Source organism: Cuculus canorus, chromosome 15, assembly GCF_017976375.1.
Source record: "Cuculus canorus isolate bCucCan1 chromosome 15, bCucCan1.pri, whole genome shotgun sequence".
Lineage (NCBI taxonomy): Eukaryota > Metazoa > Chordata > Aves > Cuculiformes > Cuculidae > Cuculus > Cuculus canorus.
In genome coordinates, this window is record NC_071415.1 from 1,482,825 (window position 1) to 1,498,226 (window position 15,402).

General features: G+C 44.9%; 1 protein-coding gene across 1 annotated transcript in view; it reads left to right on the forward strand.

Moving 5' to 3' along the window:
- Positions 1 to 15,402, forward strand: part of DNAAF8 (dynein axonemal assembly factor 8) — a 100,813-nt gene that overhangs the window by 54,757 nt on the left and 30,654 nt on the right. Inside the window, exons 17-23 of the mRNA XM_054080871.1 lie at positions 632 to 738; positions 3,976 to 4,130; positions 5,440 to 5,584; positions 8,434 to 8,565; positions 10,172 to 10,366; positions 11,618 to 11,944; positions 14,327 to 14,389. Coding sequence (XP_053936846.1) covers positions 632 to 738; positions 3,976 to 4,130; positions 5,440 to 5,584; positions 8,434 to 8,565; positions 10,172 to 10,366; positions 11,618 to 11,944; positions 14,327 to 14,389 — 1,124 coding nt within the window. The remainder of the gene's footprint in view (positions 1 to 631; positions 739 to 3,975; positions 4,131 to 5,439; positions 5,585 to 8,433; positions 8,566 to 10,171; positions 10,367 to 11,617; positions 11,945 to 14,326; positions 14,390 to 15,402) is intronic.

Below are 15,402 nucleotides of genomic sequence, written 5' to 3' on the forward strand. Positions count from 1 at the left end.
TACTTGCAGATGCCATGGTCTTCTGGGAGTGAGCAGGCAGGATGCATTCCAGCCAGCTCTGTGGTGGCAAGGGTAGCAGCCTGTGCCTCGCAGACCTGGCCAAACAGTTTCACAGGCTGCAGTTTGCCTTGCTGTTGGCTCCTGGGTATCAGAATCATCCCTTGTGTTCACTGTGCTGTGATTTGGTCCTTTTGGGTATGCAGGATTATTGTAAGGGTTTCACTGGCATGAACATCTCTGCCAGACTTAGTGGTGCTTGTTGCCCTACACGAACCTTTAAAACTAGCTAAACTCTGGCTGAAGAAACAGAAGTGAATAGCAACTCTTGGGCAGGAAAAGCTCTGGTGACACAGCCTGGTATATCTCTTGGTTCCAGGATTTCTTTGCTGAGCTGGCTACTTTGTCTTAGCTACTTTTAATTGAACACAGAGAGCCTTGGGGGGAGGAATATAAAAAGACGTTCAGGAAGAGAGACCTTGATGTAGCTTGTGTCAGGGACAAGGAATTGAAATGGCTTTTCCAGTAAAGCACTTTAACTAGAGAAGCTTCTGTGGCCCTGGGTTTGCTGCAGAAAGTAAGTTTGAGTCGGAACTTGGCATAACAGCTTTTAATATTAATTGTTTTTCTTTAGCTCTCAGAGCCCTTCATCAACCAGGGCAGATGCAGAGGAAGAAAAGGTTGATCTCCAGGGTGTGAGGCTGTCTCGACCTCCAGCGATGCTTGTCTCAACTACCAAAGGTCAGTGTTAGAGAACTAACCTTGAGGTTTTATGGTTCTCCTTCACTGACAGTGTTCCCTTACTCCAGTCCACCTGTTTTGGGAAGTTCTGCCTCTGCTTGGATTGTTCAGTGCTGTGACCTGACCAGCTCTGGAGCCAGGAATGAATTCTAGTGAAACACTGTTACTTAAAGTGAAATGGCAGAGGAGTGTCCTCACCTCATCCTCCTCATGGGAGTAATTGCTGGAGTCCTACAGGCTGCTTGGATTTCGCCGATGTGTAGAAAAGGAAAAAAAAAATAACAACCAATCAGAGGCAAAAAACACCCTATGGGAAATCTCTGCACAGAAGAGCCTGCTCATCAAAGAAACAGTCTTGTGGAGACTTAACAGTGTCCTCAAACTGCATATTTATTGATTAGAGACCCTCTGCCTCTCCTGGTGAGGAGTCGAATAGAATCAGCGTGGGTATGAAACTGTTAGGACTTCATTCAAGGCAGAACTGACCCCACAATCAGGAAGGAAAGCACTTCACGGAGCATATTAACTGCCTGTCACCTGGCTCCACCCAAAATTTCGCTTTGTAGGAGCAGCCTTCCAGCTTCTGCGGGTGTACCTGGCCAGCGGCAAGCTGTATGTGTTCAAGGGAAGCCCACCAAGGCGTGCAGGCCTCATGCCTGGCTCGGAAGGGTCTGTGTGCTGTTGGGGTGTCTGCTGTGGAAAGCCAGCATGCTGACAGGCTTCTGCAGCACAGCCTGGTGCTGCGTAAGTTGTTTTTTGACAATGCTATTAGAACATTGCTGTCTGGTTTCTACTCCCACAACTGAAGATAGTTTCACAGGGAGTGGAAGCTCAGCAGCTCTTAGGGAGGAGATGGCAGAAGGAAAGCAGGATTGCGCTGATGTAAAATGAAGGCATGGAAAATTATATCGCCAAAGGGAAGAATGTGTGAGAAAAGAATGAAAGCATAAGCCAAAAAGATGAAAGGAGGGGAAAGTGATAGGGAGTGTGACAAATTAAAAAGTCTCGCCTTTGAGATATACTCTTTTGTATAACTGGGCACATTAACTCAGGTAGCTTGGCAGATGGCCATTGGCTCTGCGTTATTGGGGATTGGCATTGATGGCAGCTGGCTGCTGCTGATGGAATGAGTCACATCTTCTGCCTCCCCTTCCTTTTATGGCCATTAATGATTCACGTTTGATGTGGGCTGCTGAGTTACACCACACCATGTTCTATCTGTATCTGGGCTCAGGAAGTCACTTTCAAGCTCTGCTCCTTAGATAACTGTACCATGGATCTCGGAAGAGAAGCTGAAAACTCAGTGTGGGAGCAGGCTGTGGGGTTTTGAGGACAGGAAACGTTCGCTGACTCTTCCCCTCAGGTCTCCAGCAGCTTCTCTTGGAGATAGGAAGATCATAGAGTAGTTTGGATTGGAAGGGACCTTAAAGATCATCCAGTTCCAACCCCCCTGCAGGGGGGCAGGGACACCCCATCAGATCAGGGTGCCTAAGGCCCCATCCAACCTGGATGGTTCTCATGCAGAACAAATACCCTGCAGCTCCCCCGAGCTGTATCTGCCCCTTCTGAGTAATCGAAGTTTGACTGACCCTTGCAGGCATTCTAATTGATTTGGAATATGTGTATGGGGAAAAAATGGGTGGGGTTAAGTGTTACCAGCCAGTGAAGAACCAAAATCTCACCACCTGCAACCCTAAAATTTGACAGTTCACACAATAAATGTGGCACTAATCAGTCTGGCTCAAAGCCTACATAATTAAAACCATGAACCCAAACAGAAATTTTAGGCAAAGGAACACCCTGCCTGTCCCAACCTTAGTAACAAATGCAAACTTCCCCTTGTTTTGTTGCTGTTGCTTTGAACTACCCGGTTGAGCTTTGGGTAGATTCTTGCAGGTACAGATATATGTATCACAAAGTCTAGAAGCAAACATTTGCTGATAGCCCTACCCCAAAACCAAGTGTAATCAGCACACAGAGACTAAAATACTCTGGCCTCATTATATCATTCACTTAGAGCTAAGAGAAATTACTGGGGTGGTGTAGAATATACCTGTGTAGAAGTAATACTGAACGTTTGTCTTCAGAGCTTGGCAGGTTATGGGGATCTGAATGTACGTAGTGTGCAGAAAAATGCTGTGTTGGGACTAGGACAGTGTAATAATGAAGGTGATGGTAAAAGCAGAGACTGAAGATAGGATTAGGACAAAGCAAAGACCTCAGGTAGACCAGAACCTTTGGGGAAAAGTTGTGACCTTGTCCTAAGTAACTAAGATCAGGCTTAGATGCTGTTCAGAATGTCTTATAGACTCTTTCTCCTGAGCTTACTACAGCATGCATTGCCAAGCTGCTGGCAGTGAGCTCGAGGTTCAGCTTAGAAAACGGGAATCAAAAACCCCAAGGCTCTAACCCTACGTAATCTACCAGGGTGAGGGATAGAAGAAGAGCACGAGCATCCAGACCTAGTGGATGAGAACCAGGTAGGAGAGAGCTGGCTGGTACCATCATCGTGATGAGCAAGGACAGGAACGTGTGCAACCACAGATGGTACCAAACCAGAGGGTGAGGTCATCACAGGCTGGTCCAAAGGCTCAGGAGCCCATGCCACAAGGCAAGCTCTGTGCTGAAGGTTAAAGATGGGGGTAAAGAAAGGACAAGAAGAAGCAGGAGGTGCTGAACGAGACCGTAGAAGCCACCTACAGGCTAGGGCTTACCATAACAGCAGAGAGGAATGGCTGGGGTTGCTTCATGCACTTTGTAGTGCGTCAACAAGACCAACTGGTAATTGATGTTATTTAGTTACTCATCAGTGTGTCTAGGCCGATCAAGTCCTTGGCCCTTGACAGAACCAGCTGCTGTCGGATTGCCAGTTGCAAGGATAACAGCTCAAACAGCCTGGCAGGGGCTTACGCACAACTAGCAGAGTGACGGAGAGCATAGATACCTCACAGGTAGATGAATAGCTCTTAGACAGCTTAGATAGACCTGATGAGACAGACCGTCCAGGGTGGGTGATTCATAAAGATATTACTGATGATGCCATGAGCTTTGCCTTTCTAGGTTGGCCACTGACAGCAGTCATTATGAGCTGGAGAGAACAAATAAACCATGAAATAAGGTGTCGCCATTTGGGATGTGCTTCAAGTTGGAAGTAGCCACTGTGAGAGTTGCCTTGCATTGATGCCACAGCTTCTGTGGAAATAACATGCTGCTTTTCTTACCCTCTTTTTGATCTAGGGGATGTAATTTTGGTGGTGTCACCTGTGGTATCTCCTCATGCATATGGTAGTGTGATTTCAGTCTGTGCTCTTCGAGGGTTTGTTCTGCAAGGAGTCAGGCAGCTGCAGCTCTCACCCCAGCAAGCCGTTGTACTGAGCATGACAGCAAGTCAGGTACTGGACAGACCGCGCAGCTCGGTTGTACGCCTTGCATCACCAGTTGTTCTGAAACTAATTATGCTGTGAACTTCTAGATGCATGAGCCAGCACTGCTCGAGTCAGTGCTTTCAAGGATACTCATTCTCTCTTTACTAACCAGCACTTGTGCTCTCTCTGTTCCTGTGAGAGGTACTCTGGTTGCTTTCAGTGCTGTTTTTTTCCTTGGCAGGAAAATCCCTCCAGGCCTCAGCCTCTTGCTGAGACCAGAAGTGTAAATTCATAATCGGGCCTCTTCCTAGTAAAGCAAACGTGAATTTTGCTGTTGATCTTGAAATAAGTAAGAGCAGGCAGTAGCCCTATAAACCAAAATAACAATTTTTGATCTGCAATCATGTATTCAGGAGAATAATCTTTATCCAACAGACTGATGTTTGGTTATATGCTTCTGGCACTGCTGATAGTCTTTCAGCACGAAGTCCTCTGGTTTAATGCATTCCAGATGGGTTGCAAAAAGAGCTCTTCTATTGTCCAAAATAACAATTTCTTTTCTCTGAAGCTCTGTCTAACATGGTGACAGATTTGAGTTAGTGCAGCTGGCATTTTGATAAGTCAGCCCAAGGAAACAGCAATAATCATAAATGCAACATTTCAGTCAGACTTAACATATGCAAGAAGTCCAGCTCTGCACTTCTTATGCCATAAACCACCTGGGAATCATGACACTTTTTCTTGCAAAGGAGTGAACCCCTTACTTTGAATTATCACACTTGGGGCTGTTTGCAGTGTCAGTCAGGAAATGCAAATTAAACTGTATAAAGCCTCTATTTTCTGCTTGTCCCGTGATTGAGCCTGAGAAATAACACTCTCCATGCTCGTAAACTTATTTATGGAATGCTGTAACCCAAAGAGCTGAATATTTGGAGCATGCTCCTAAATGGCCATCGAAGATGTTAACAACAGCAGCTATGGCTTCAATGTACTGTTTGGACCTACGTGTTTCTGAAAAAACCTCCCTTCTTTTGGGACTCAAGATCATTTCTGAGCAGCGTAGGATGGCACAACACATCAGCTGGGTTGTAACTGTCGTGGTTTTAGTCCAGCCCAGTTGCAGGGCAGAACAATTTTGTGTTAAGCCTCTTCCTTGAAGTTTGAGTTAAGTTTCTTCTGCCTCCTGAATAGATTGCACGTGAGCACCCAGATATTGGAAGTTACTGCTCAGCTGATGAGTTGTATCTTGTTGTGCCATCATAATTTAACTATTTTCTTGAGCCCTATAATGGTTACATCTGTATTCAGTAGTCTAATCTGGCTCTTGTTATTTCAGATTGCTGTATTTTGCCCTAGCAAGATTTCAAGTTCACCTGATAATTCTGCAAGAGGAGAGGTCACTGCTGAACCACGCCTGCACTGTCTCACTTTGTTACCGAGGAAGGAGAATGCTAGTCATCATGTTCCTGCACTGATAAAAGGTAATGCTTTCAGTGCTCAACAGACTTGGAAAAGAAGGTTTGCATTTCAGTGCGTTTGAGCTAAACTTTAACAGTCTAACCACAACTGTTGCATTGCAGGGAATAGATATTGAGAATATTGAGGCCTGATAGCTTTGCTGCATGCATCTCCAGACCAATGTGTAAATCGCTCCCTGCTGTATCCAACTGAGAAGATCGATCCTTGTCAGTTGTTTGATCTTTAGCACTGGAGTCCTCTTGAACCAGAGGGATCAGAGTAACTTATGTTGGAAGAGGCCTCAGAAGGTCTGTCCTCCAACATTGTGTTCAGTACAGCAGCAGCAAGGAATTCAGATCAGGATGCTCAGGGCTTTTTTCAGTCAGATCTTGAAAATCCACGAGGGCAGGGGTTCCTCTGTCTCTCTGGGCCTTTGTTCCAGTGCTTAACCATCCATATGGGGAACTGTTTTTTTTCGTTTATGTCAAGTTGGAACCTTCTCTGTTTGAATTTGTGAGCTTTGTCTCTTTGCTTCCCACTGTACGCATCCATAACGGGCTGTGCTTTGTCATCTCAATGACCTCCTCTTAGATATTTGTATTGCAGAGGCAGGGTAGCAGAAATACATAGGCACCACTGAGCCTGAGAGGTGGCATCTCATCTATCAACCTCTATCCCGAGTTCTGCATGCCTGTGACTGCCAAGCAGCTGAACTGTAACTCATGTTACACATAGGGACCGCCGAAAACCAGACAAGTTGCTGCTCCAAATCTTCTTGCTGGAGTCAGACTCTGTTCTGAGGCTCTGATTCAGTAAAAGCATGATTTGATTTTCTTGAAGATGAGCTGACACTGGTCTCAAGTCAGGAATATCAGAGGCAACAGCAGCCACCACAGGGAACAAAGAACCTGCCCTGCCTGCTTCTTTCCACTTTGTGGCAGTGGCCGTGTTACCTGCAGCAGGAGACTCTATTCCTGCATCTGCTTGTTTGCAACCTCCCCTTCTGGCACCACTGCTGAGATGAGGATCGCTGTTGCTGACCCCTCCGTTAACCACAAATAGCTCATGATGGAGATGCTTATCTGCTGCCCGATTGCTTCCTTTAGTCTGTCCACAATAGAAAAGAACATTTAGAGGTTTGTAGTGTTTTGTTTTGTTTTGTTTTTTTTTAAAAAAGGGCAGTTCAAAAAGTCCTGTGCTTTTTCTCCCGAGACTCTCACAGAATGTTCTGAAAATACATGCACACACAGTGGATTAATCACTGCAGGCTAATTACAGCACCGTGTGGCCTGTTGCCTGCAGACACAGTGAAAGTTGCTCATTAAAGGAGTGTGGTTTCGGCTGCTTCTCTCAGGGAGCTACAGCTGATGTCTACAGTGTTCATGTTTTGCACAGGAAAGTTTCCACTAGAAATATGTGAGTGAGTGCTGGAGCAAAGGCTACTCTGGAAATGTAAAATATTTTCCCCATTGTAGAGATCTCTGGGGTTTTTTTTTGCTTTGTTTGTAGACAGATTTCGCGAATGCCTCTTTCCATGTGTTTTGGGGTTGCTTCTGAACTGATCCAGAGAGATACGTTATTCCATATTCCAGAGCTGGAGGGGGGAAGCTGTCGTTCTTGCCACGTAAGCTTTGGTGTGGCCTCCAGGAAGCGTGAAGTAGCACTAGGATTTGAGTAGGGGTAAATACCACAATAGGAAGTTTAGTGTTTGTAATCAGTCCCCCTGAAAACCAGTTACCCCTCAAGGTCTTGAACACTGTTCAGTTTTCAAAGCAGGTACAAAAGCAAATACAAAAAAATACAAATACAAAAGCAGGTACAAAGCAAATACAGTTCCTGAAACAGAGCAAGTAGATGAGTGTCTTTGGGTGATGAATCTCTGTCTTGAGCTTCAAAACACCACACATTTTTGTCCAAGCTTTACTTTTTGCCATGCATCGAGTTTGGATAACGATTAGGTAATGCTGCTGTGGCAGGGATGGCGCAGGTTTTGGTTACTCAGGCCACCTGAACTTTGAAAAGCCGAGAGGTGATTGTCAGCGGCACAAGCTCAAATCCTTTGTCAGCGCTGCGTTTGGTGTCTGAGGTTTGCCATCAGCCTCTAACACTAATAATTCATTTCTCATGCTGCGCTACAGTAACTTTTTGACAGGCTTGTATGGTAGAAAGCAATCAAATGCAACTTTAAAAAGCAACTTTAAAAATCACAAGCCTTTAAAACTGGTCTGAAGCATTATTACAGGAGGCTGAACTAATTGTTGTGGCAGTGTCCTGTGTGCCAGTGGCGTGGAATCGGATATTTTCCAGGCTGGGATTTACCTGATCAGAACAAGACACTTCAGTTCAGCTCTTTAATCCTAGCAATGCCTCTGTGGCCACATAGTGCTACGTGGGATGCAGGACACCAGCCTTGCACCTTGAGGTGCGCGACACGATGTGGGCCTGCACTCAAGCAGTGGGCTCAAGGTTTGTGACTTCTCCTTGCGGACACAGAGTTATTTTAGATGCTTCCTGTAATTGAGGAGCTGTGTAGCATCGTCTGTGCATTTGTTCCATGTTTCAGTTCACAGCAGGAATTAGAAGGGGATGAAATCAACTGGGGTGCTGGTCACAAAGCAGAGGTGTCTCCAGAGAAGCCTGTAGCCAAGCCTCGATCCTTAGCTTGCCCCAGTGTAAGTGCATGTGATCTGAGGAGAAGAGATGATTCGGTTGCATTTTGTGTCCCTTGGGTAAGCTCAGCATGACCCACATTAATGTCACCGTAATGGAACTATGGTCAAATGAATCAAAGCACTTGATAAGAAGAGTGTTTTCATGGCAGGCTGCATAACAGCGCTCTGCATTCCTCATGTTTCTTTCATCCTGTGCGCAGGGCTGATGAACGGACTGGCAGAGCGAGGCCTCCTGGGCGGCGGGCAGAGCAGCCTCCCTGCTGCCGCGGGGCTGGACCCCTCCGAGTGTTTTCACGCAGCTCCTTACACCGAGACCTTGCTGCAGACACTGGGTAGGTCAAAGCCATCAGAAATTGTTGTGGCTTTTATAAGGTCTGGTAACCTCATTAGGGAACTTTCCTGAATAAGAACATGAGGAATATGCTTCTTGTCTGTAATAACTCGTGTTCTGCTGTCTGTCAGTCATAGTAACTCTCCCTGGCTGTCTGCTGTAGCTGGATGATGAATGGCAGCACCAAGAGAAGAGTGAAATGGAAATACCTTTTTAAAGTAAAGTTAAATATATGTGGAAAAATAAATTATTTAAATGTGACATCATAACAAGCAATTAAGCCTTAAACTCACCATAATTAAAAGATTAATATCCAATCAATGCATATTTATTGCCATAGTTTCAAGAGAAGTCAAGATAATTAAAATTATATCAGTTGGCAGTTAAGCATGTAAAAGCAGAATCTGCTGAAGTGATAAATGTTGGCAGCTGTAGTTCTTCTATAGGTGCAGAGAAGGCACTTTTTCATTTCACTTTACTCAGATGTTCTTAATTTCAATTTATACAGTTGAATTCACTTCAGTAACTCATTTGTTCAAAGCTGGGACATTTATAAGACTTGAAAAAGCAAGTAAATGTGTTTTGTGTTATAAATCTGTGACTCAAATAAGTAGGAGAGTCTCAAACCTCCTAGTTCAGTACATTTAGAGGTCATGACAGTCAGACATTTGTTCACTAACTACAGGTAGTGTTTTCTTCTGTATTCGGCAGGTTAATGTAGCTTTACTTAACTAACTATTTTACTTTTTGGATATCAGGATTTTTAATTGAAGTGTATTGCTCTTCAAGCCCAAATTCACACTATATCATAAGGAAAAATCATAATCAAATGCACTTCATTCACCGTTTACAGAGAATCATTGAGGAATTCTGTGAAAATGGTGAATGGCGTGCATTTGATCATCATTTCTCCTTATGATTATGGAATGATTTGGGTTGGAAGGGACCTCAAAGCCCATCCAGTTCCAACCTCCCTGCCATGGGACACCTCCCACTGGCATCATGGAATTTTAAGATATAGGAGTAAAGTAAATGAATGTTGACCTGTACAATTGCTTGAATAACGCTGTAGTGAAAGAATATGGAATCAAGCACAGATTTCTGATGGGCTGGTGATTCTACAGGTTGTGCTGTTCCTAGTAGGATTGTGTATACATGCATGGGGTTACAACAGTCCCCAGTCAGCCCTCAATTCTGTGCCGTGTAATCTCCTAGAAAGCAAAATGAAACGTCAATTTAATGTGAAGTCAGTCATTAGTTATCAATCAGAAATCAATGCCTTAAATTGCTTCGGTCTAGATCTGCCAGCTCTGCTCAATGGTGTGAAAAAGGATGTGGAAATCACAATTGAATGGATTTGCTTTACATGGCAAAAAGTAATTCCCTTTAAGGAGTGTGACTAATTAGCGAGGGTTTGCTGTGATGATGCTCCTCATGCATGATTTTCTTTCTCGCTGTGCTGAGCCACAGCGTGAGGAGCAGTTATCCCAGCGAGGCGCTGGCCTGCATCTGCTCCATTGGGAATTAGTCAATTCCTTTGCGCTAAAACATACTTGAGATTTGTTTTCATGGGTAACTAGTTTTGTTTTCATGATCTGCCTGGGTAGGAGGAAACCTCAGTGCGTTGCCAGACCACCGTAGCGTGCCTCGGGATCTCTTCTGCAATCGAATGTATATGTCTGATCCTGGAATGGAGGAAGTTGTCATACTGACGGTAGTTGGAAGGGACAGTATGAAGAGCGCCGGAGACCTCCTTCACCACATCCTTCTTCCTGGGTGCAACAATCAGTCTTGGAGTGCAGGTGACCTCAGCTCTTAGGGACTGTAGAAGTTGGTTGGGAAACTTTATCCTATCCAGCTATTTTTATCAGAGCAAGAATAATGAAAACTGTGATGAAAGGGGCCTCAGGAAGGACAGGTTTGCTTACCTGCGTAGAGAACTGAGGAGTTCTGGCCAGCCGGTCCTGGTTGAGGGCCCCTTCTCATATTGCAAGTGGCTCAGGTGGACTTAATTTTCTTCAGAGAGTAACAAATTAGTTAAAGATGTGCTCAGGCTTACTGAGCCTTTTATGTAATCCAGGGCACTGTCTCTCTCCTTATGTACTAGGAGATAAAGCTGCTGTGTAACTGGGGCACAGCGACAGCAATTCGGAAGCCACAAACTCTGTTCTGCGCACTGATATCCTTTGTGATCAGAAGCAGGACACTTCCCTGTTTCACACTTCGTTTCCTCGTGTGCGCAGGAGGAATAATGACACTATTCCCTGCGTTAAACACTTAAAAATGCATGAGGAGTGTTGTAAAGCATTAAGAACGATGATGATTTTGTATAATTTCATGATACACGTTGCCTCGAAATGTAATAATACAGGGAGTGTGTGAACAAAGAACAGATCTGGCAGCCTGTCTTACGCTGTGGTGTGTCCTACTTTTGGAACAATGCTGTGGAGTAAGTTCTGTGTCACAGTAGACGAGAAGGAGATTCGAGCTGACAAACTTCCACCAATGGTGCAGTCATGGATTGAGCCCCTAAGTATCTTGCTACATCAGGCTACTTTACAAAAACAACAACATTTAAACTGCTTTAGAGACAAGTCTGCATTAAATTGTAGCTTATTGCTATAATGAATATAGCTTAAAATGGAATGTTATGAGAGGTGGTGAAGGATCTATAATTATGGATTATAGTGTGTCAAACAACGGTGTTAGTGTATTCTCAGTGTTTCCCTTTCAACTCTTTTCCATTAGCTGTGTTTTCTAATCAAATCTTGGCACTTATTCTCAGTGGCTCCCTGTTGATTTTCCAGATAACCCATTTTTTTTTTGTTTTCACTGTAATGTCATTTCCTAGCACTTGTACCTTGTAGTTTTTCCCATTATATTGCTATATCTGCGTTACAGTCCAGTTTGGATGCGACGGGGCAAAGTCAAAGCAACTTTGGAATTTGTAGCCTATTGAAAAAAATCAAGAACACTTGTCTCCTAAAGAAAACTCAGCTTTTATGAAACATGAGCCGTCAACTGATGCTAAACAGATTTCTCTTGACTTGCAGAAGGACCTGATTCAGGATTTGAGCTCCTAGGTCTCAAGTGGTTGCCCCATCTCACTCCATGTCAGGCCAGAGAAATAACCCCTTTTGAGGTTGGAGATACTTCCTGGCAAAGAAGTCTTGATATACTGATGTCAAACCCAGTCCTTGTGTGCGCATTGCGGCGGATCAACGCCTTCAAAGTTCTTGCAGATGAATTGAAGAGACTAGCGCAATGCAACGAGAAGCTGGGCAAAAGTGGCAGTCTTCTACAGACTGTAATGTCCTTGACCCCAGAGGTGATGTTCAGACAGGCCATCCTCTTCTTCACAGAGACGGATTTTGTAACTGGTGAGACATGTTTGCTGTTTATAATGTCCTCAGGTATAAGGTGTTTGGATATATATTGAACTTGGACAAAGGAATCCATTGCTGTGGGTTTTTCTCAGGCACAGAAAAATTTAATAATTTGGGGTTAAATTCTGTGCTTGGCTGAATAATGTTGAGGGTTATGAAATCAGCAGGAGCCAGCTGAGGGCATCTGCAAGTTGGCCTATTAATTTAATGTGGCTCTGCACGGCCCGCTGCTCTTTCTGAAGGTCTCAAGGTACTCCATAAATACTAAATGGATATTGCAGTATTTGGCAGGACCAGTACAGAATACCGTGCATTTTGTCTCTGTATAGAAGAGAGACTGGAAACGGAAGCCAAGATCTGTCCCACCTACGTGTGGGTACCTAGTTGTGGTGCCTGACTTCTCGAGACTGGATGCCCCAACCTTACCTCTATACTCAGGGAGACAAAGGCACTAACACTCTGCAAGAGCTGAAGAAAGCAGGTTTGACAGGCTGAGAGAGTTGGGGTTGTTCAGCCTCGAGAAGAGAAGGCTCAGGGGAGATTGTAGAGCAGCTTCCAGTGCTGAAAGGGGCTCCAGCAAAGCTGGGGAGGGGCTGTTTACAAGGGCCTGGAGTGACAGGACGAGGGGGAATGGCTTTACATTGAAAGGGGAAAGATTTATACTAGACAGTACAAAGAATTTCTTCATGATGAGGGTGGGGAGGCCCTGGCCCAGGTTGCCCAGGGAAGTTGTGGGTGCCCCGTCCCTGGAGGTGTTCAAGGCCAGGTTGGATGGGGTTTGGAGCCCCTGATCCAGTGGGAGGTGTCCCTGCCCATGGCAGGGCTGGATGAGCTTTGAGGTCCCTTCCAACCCAAACCATTCCATAATTCCTAGTAATTTCTCTTTATCCTGGAAGAGAAGGAAGCCTTCATGAGGAAAGGAGACCTTTATTATCAACATCTTCTCAGACTTCAGTGATAGATGTTAGCACTGATCTTTCAGCACAGTAAACCCGCTGCTTTCCTCCTGTAGCAGGAAATGTATAACCACGCCTCTTTAAATCACCGCAGAGGCTATGGTGTTACTGATATCTGATGCATTGGAGCAGCAGAGTATGAGCTCCCACTGTTTTCATCTAATGTGAAATATATTGCGTATCACCTCCACTCTCGGGGAATCCTGACTCTTCACACATAAAGATAAACAGTTCTGAGCCTGACGAGTCCTGATTATTCAGACAGAGAGATAAATCAAGGTTGTGGTAACACCATGTATCGACTGAGGAGGAGTAACACAGTTCCATAAGTGCATTCATGCTTTGTAATTTATAGCTCTTTCCCTATCTTTTTGTGGGGAAGAAAGGTCCTTTGTTGTCAACACAAACTTAGATGCTTGTCAAACACACAGTGCTTATGTAGTGCAGAGTAACAAATTGGCTTTACTGAATAGACAGAAGAAAATGTGATGGTGTCAGGAAAAAGATTCATTTTAGTCTCACGAAAAGTTAGATCTGACAATGAACTACGTGGGTGTTTTATGTGAGATTGGAGAGCAAGAAGAGGAGACCTTAAAAGAAGGCATCAGACATCCCAAATTAGTGTATAGAACTGTAAGAATTCATGCATTGCTGCCCTTCATTAAAGTTATCTTGAAACCAAAGGCAGGATAAGAGGAAATCAGAACTGTGAGAGTTTATTGAGGGAGGTTGTAATCACAGTGCCAGACTTTCCCACCAAAGCCATTGTCAGGAACAAAGGAGCATAGACTTAAACATCCTGCACTCTCTCTTCTACAAGGTCGTTACGTTTTCCCTTCCTGTTTTTGTTGTTGTTGTGGGAGGAATGGAAGGGTCTTTGAGCTATAGAACAGCTCTTCAATATTTTACAGCTGGTGAAATGTCTGCCATTTCCCCTGCTAAATAAAATCATAGAATCATAGAATAGTTTGGGTTGGAAGGGACCTTAAAGATCATCCAGTTCCACCCCCTGCCATGGGCAGGGACACCTCCCACTGGATCAGGCTGTCCAAGGGCCCATCCAACCTGGCCTCGAACACCTCCAGGAATGGGGCAGCCACAGCTTCCCTGGGCAACCTGGGCCAGGGCCTCACCACTCTCATGGTGAAGAAATTCTTCCTAATGTCTAGTCTAAATCTGCCCCTCTCCCGTTTATACCCATTGCCCCTCATCCTATCTCTACAAGCCTTTATGAACACTTGCTCCCCAGGTTTCTTGTAGCCCCTTCAGGTACTGGAAGGTCACTCCAAGATCTCTTCAGAGCCTTCTCTTCTCCAGGCTGAACAAGTCCAACTTTCTCACCTTCATCACCCTCCACCCCATCAAACAGTGAAGGTCCTCTCTCTGCAACTCCATAAAATACCTCTCCTTCCTTTGACAGATGCAGAGCACCGCCCTGCGATGAAATACCTGCCACCACCCAGCAAGAGGTCCCGGGCTGGCGGTAAGACCACCAGTATGCACCAGCTGCCTCTTGGATAAAAACAGATTGAAGAAAGCTATAATTATGTTCTCTGTTAGTCATCAAAATGGTTGCAGTAGACCTTTGCTTAGACATCTTAATCCTGGGCAATAAGGAAAAAAAGGCTTCCTAACTGCCTAGGATTCCAGATGTGTCCACTTGGTGCTGGGGCAAGGGACAATATTGCCAGATCACCTTTCTTCTACGCAGTTATGTGCATGCCTGGGTGACCTGTCTAGGGCTGGTGTTGAATACAGGCTAGAGGAGTAATTAATGCCAGCTCTTTAGTAGCCCTTTTCAGATGTAGATGTCAAAAAAAAGATGAATTTCATTCTGTTTTCTGGGAGGCAGTTGAAGCCTAGAGAGGTGAAATGTGTTGAGCACCATTGCCCAGCAAGTGAGTGACAGAGATCGGAGCACAGTGTGGCATTTCCCAAGTGACAGGGGACAGGACAAGAGGGAATGGCCTGAAGCTCCGCCAGGGGAGGTTCAGGTTGGATATCAGAAAAAAATTCTTCACAGAAAGAGTCATTAGACACTGGCAGAGGCTGCCCAGGGAGGGGGTCGAGTCGCCTTCCCTGGAGGTGTTTAAGGAAAGGGTGGATGAAGTGCTGAGGGACATGGTTTAGGGAGTGTTGGGAATGGTTGGACTCAATGATCCAGTGGGTCCTTTCTAACCTGGTGATTCCGTGATTCCAAAGTCTCAGGCAGGGGCTCTGTCATTTGCATTACAGGGCCACCCAAGTCACCACGGAATTCACAGATCCTAGAAGTTCTTTCAAATAACCCCAATACCAAAGAAAAAAAGTTGGCACTGTGAGGATGTGAGCTAAAAAGTTATGAGGTAGGGGCCTGGGAGCTGGTTCCACCTTCTATATGTGCTCTTGTTATTCCATCAAAATAAATGATGACATATGGAAAGAGAAAGAGGTCTTATTAAAAGAAAAGAACACTTTGGCTAGGTACTTTCCGGAGACATTGCTCTGGGAAACAAA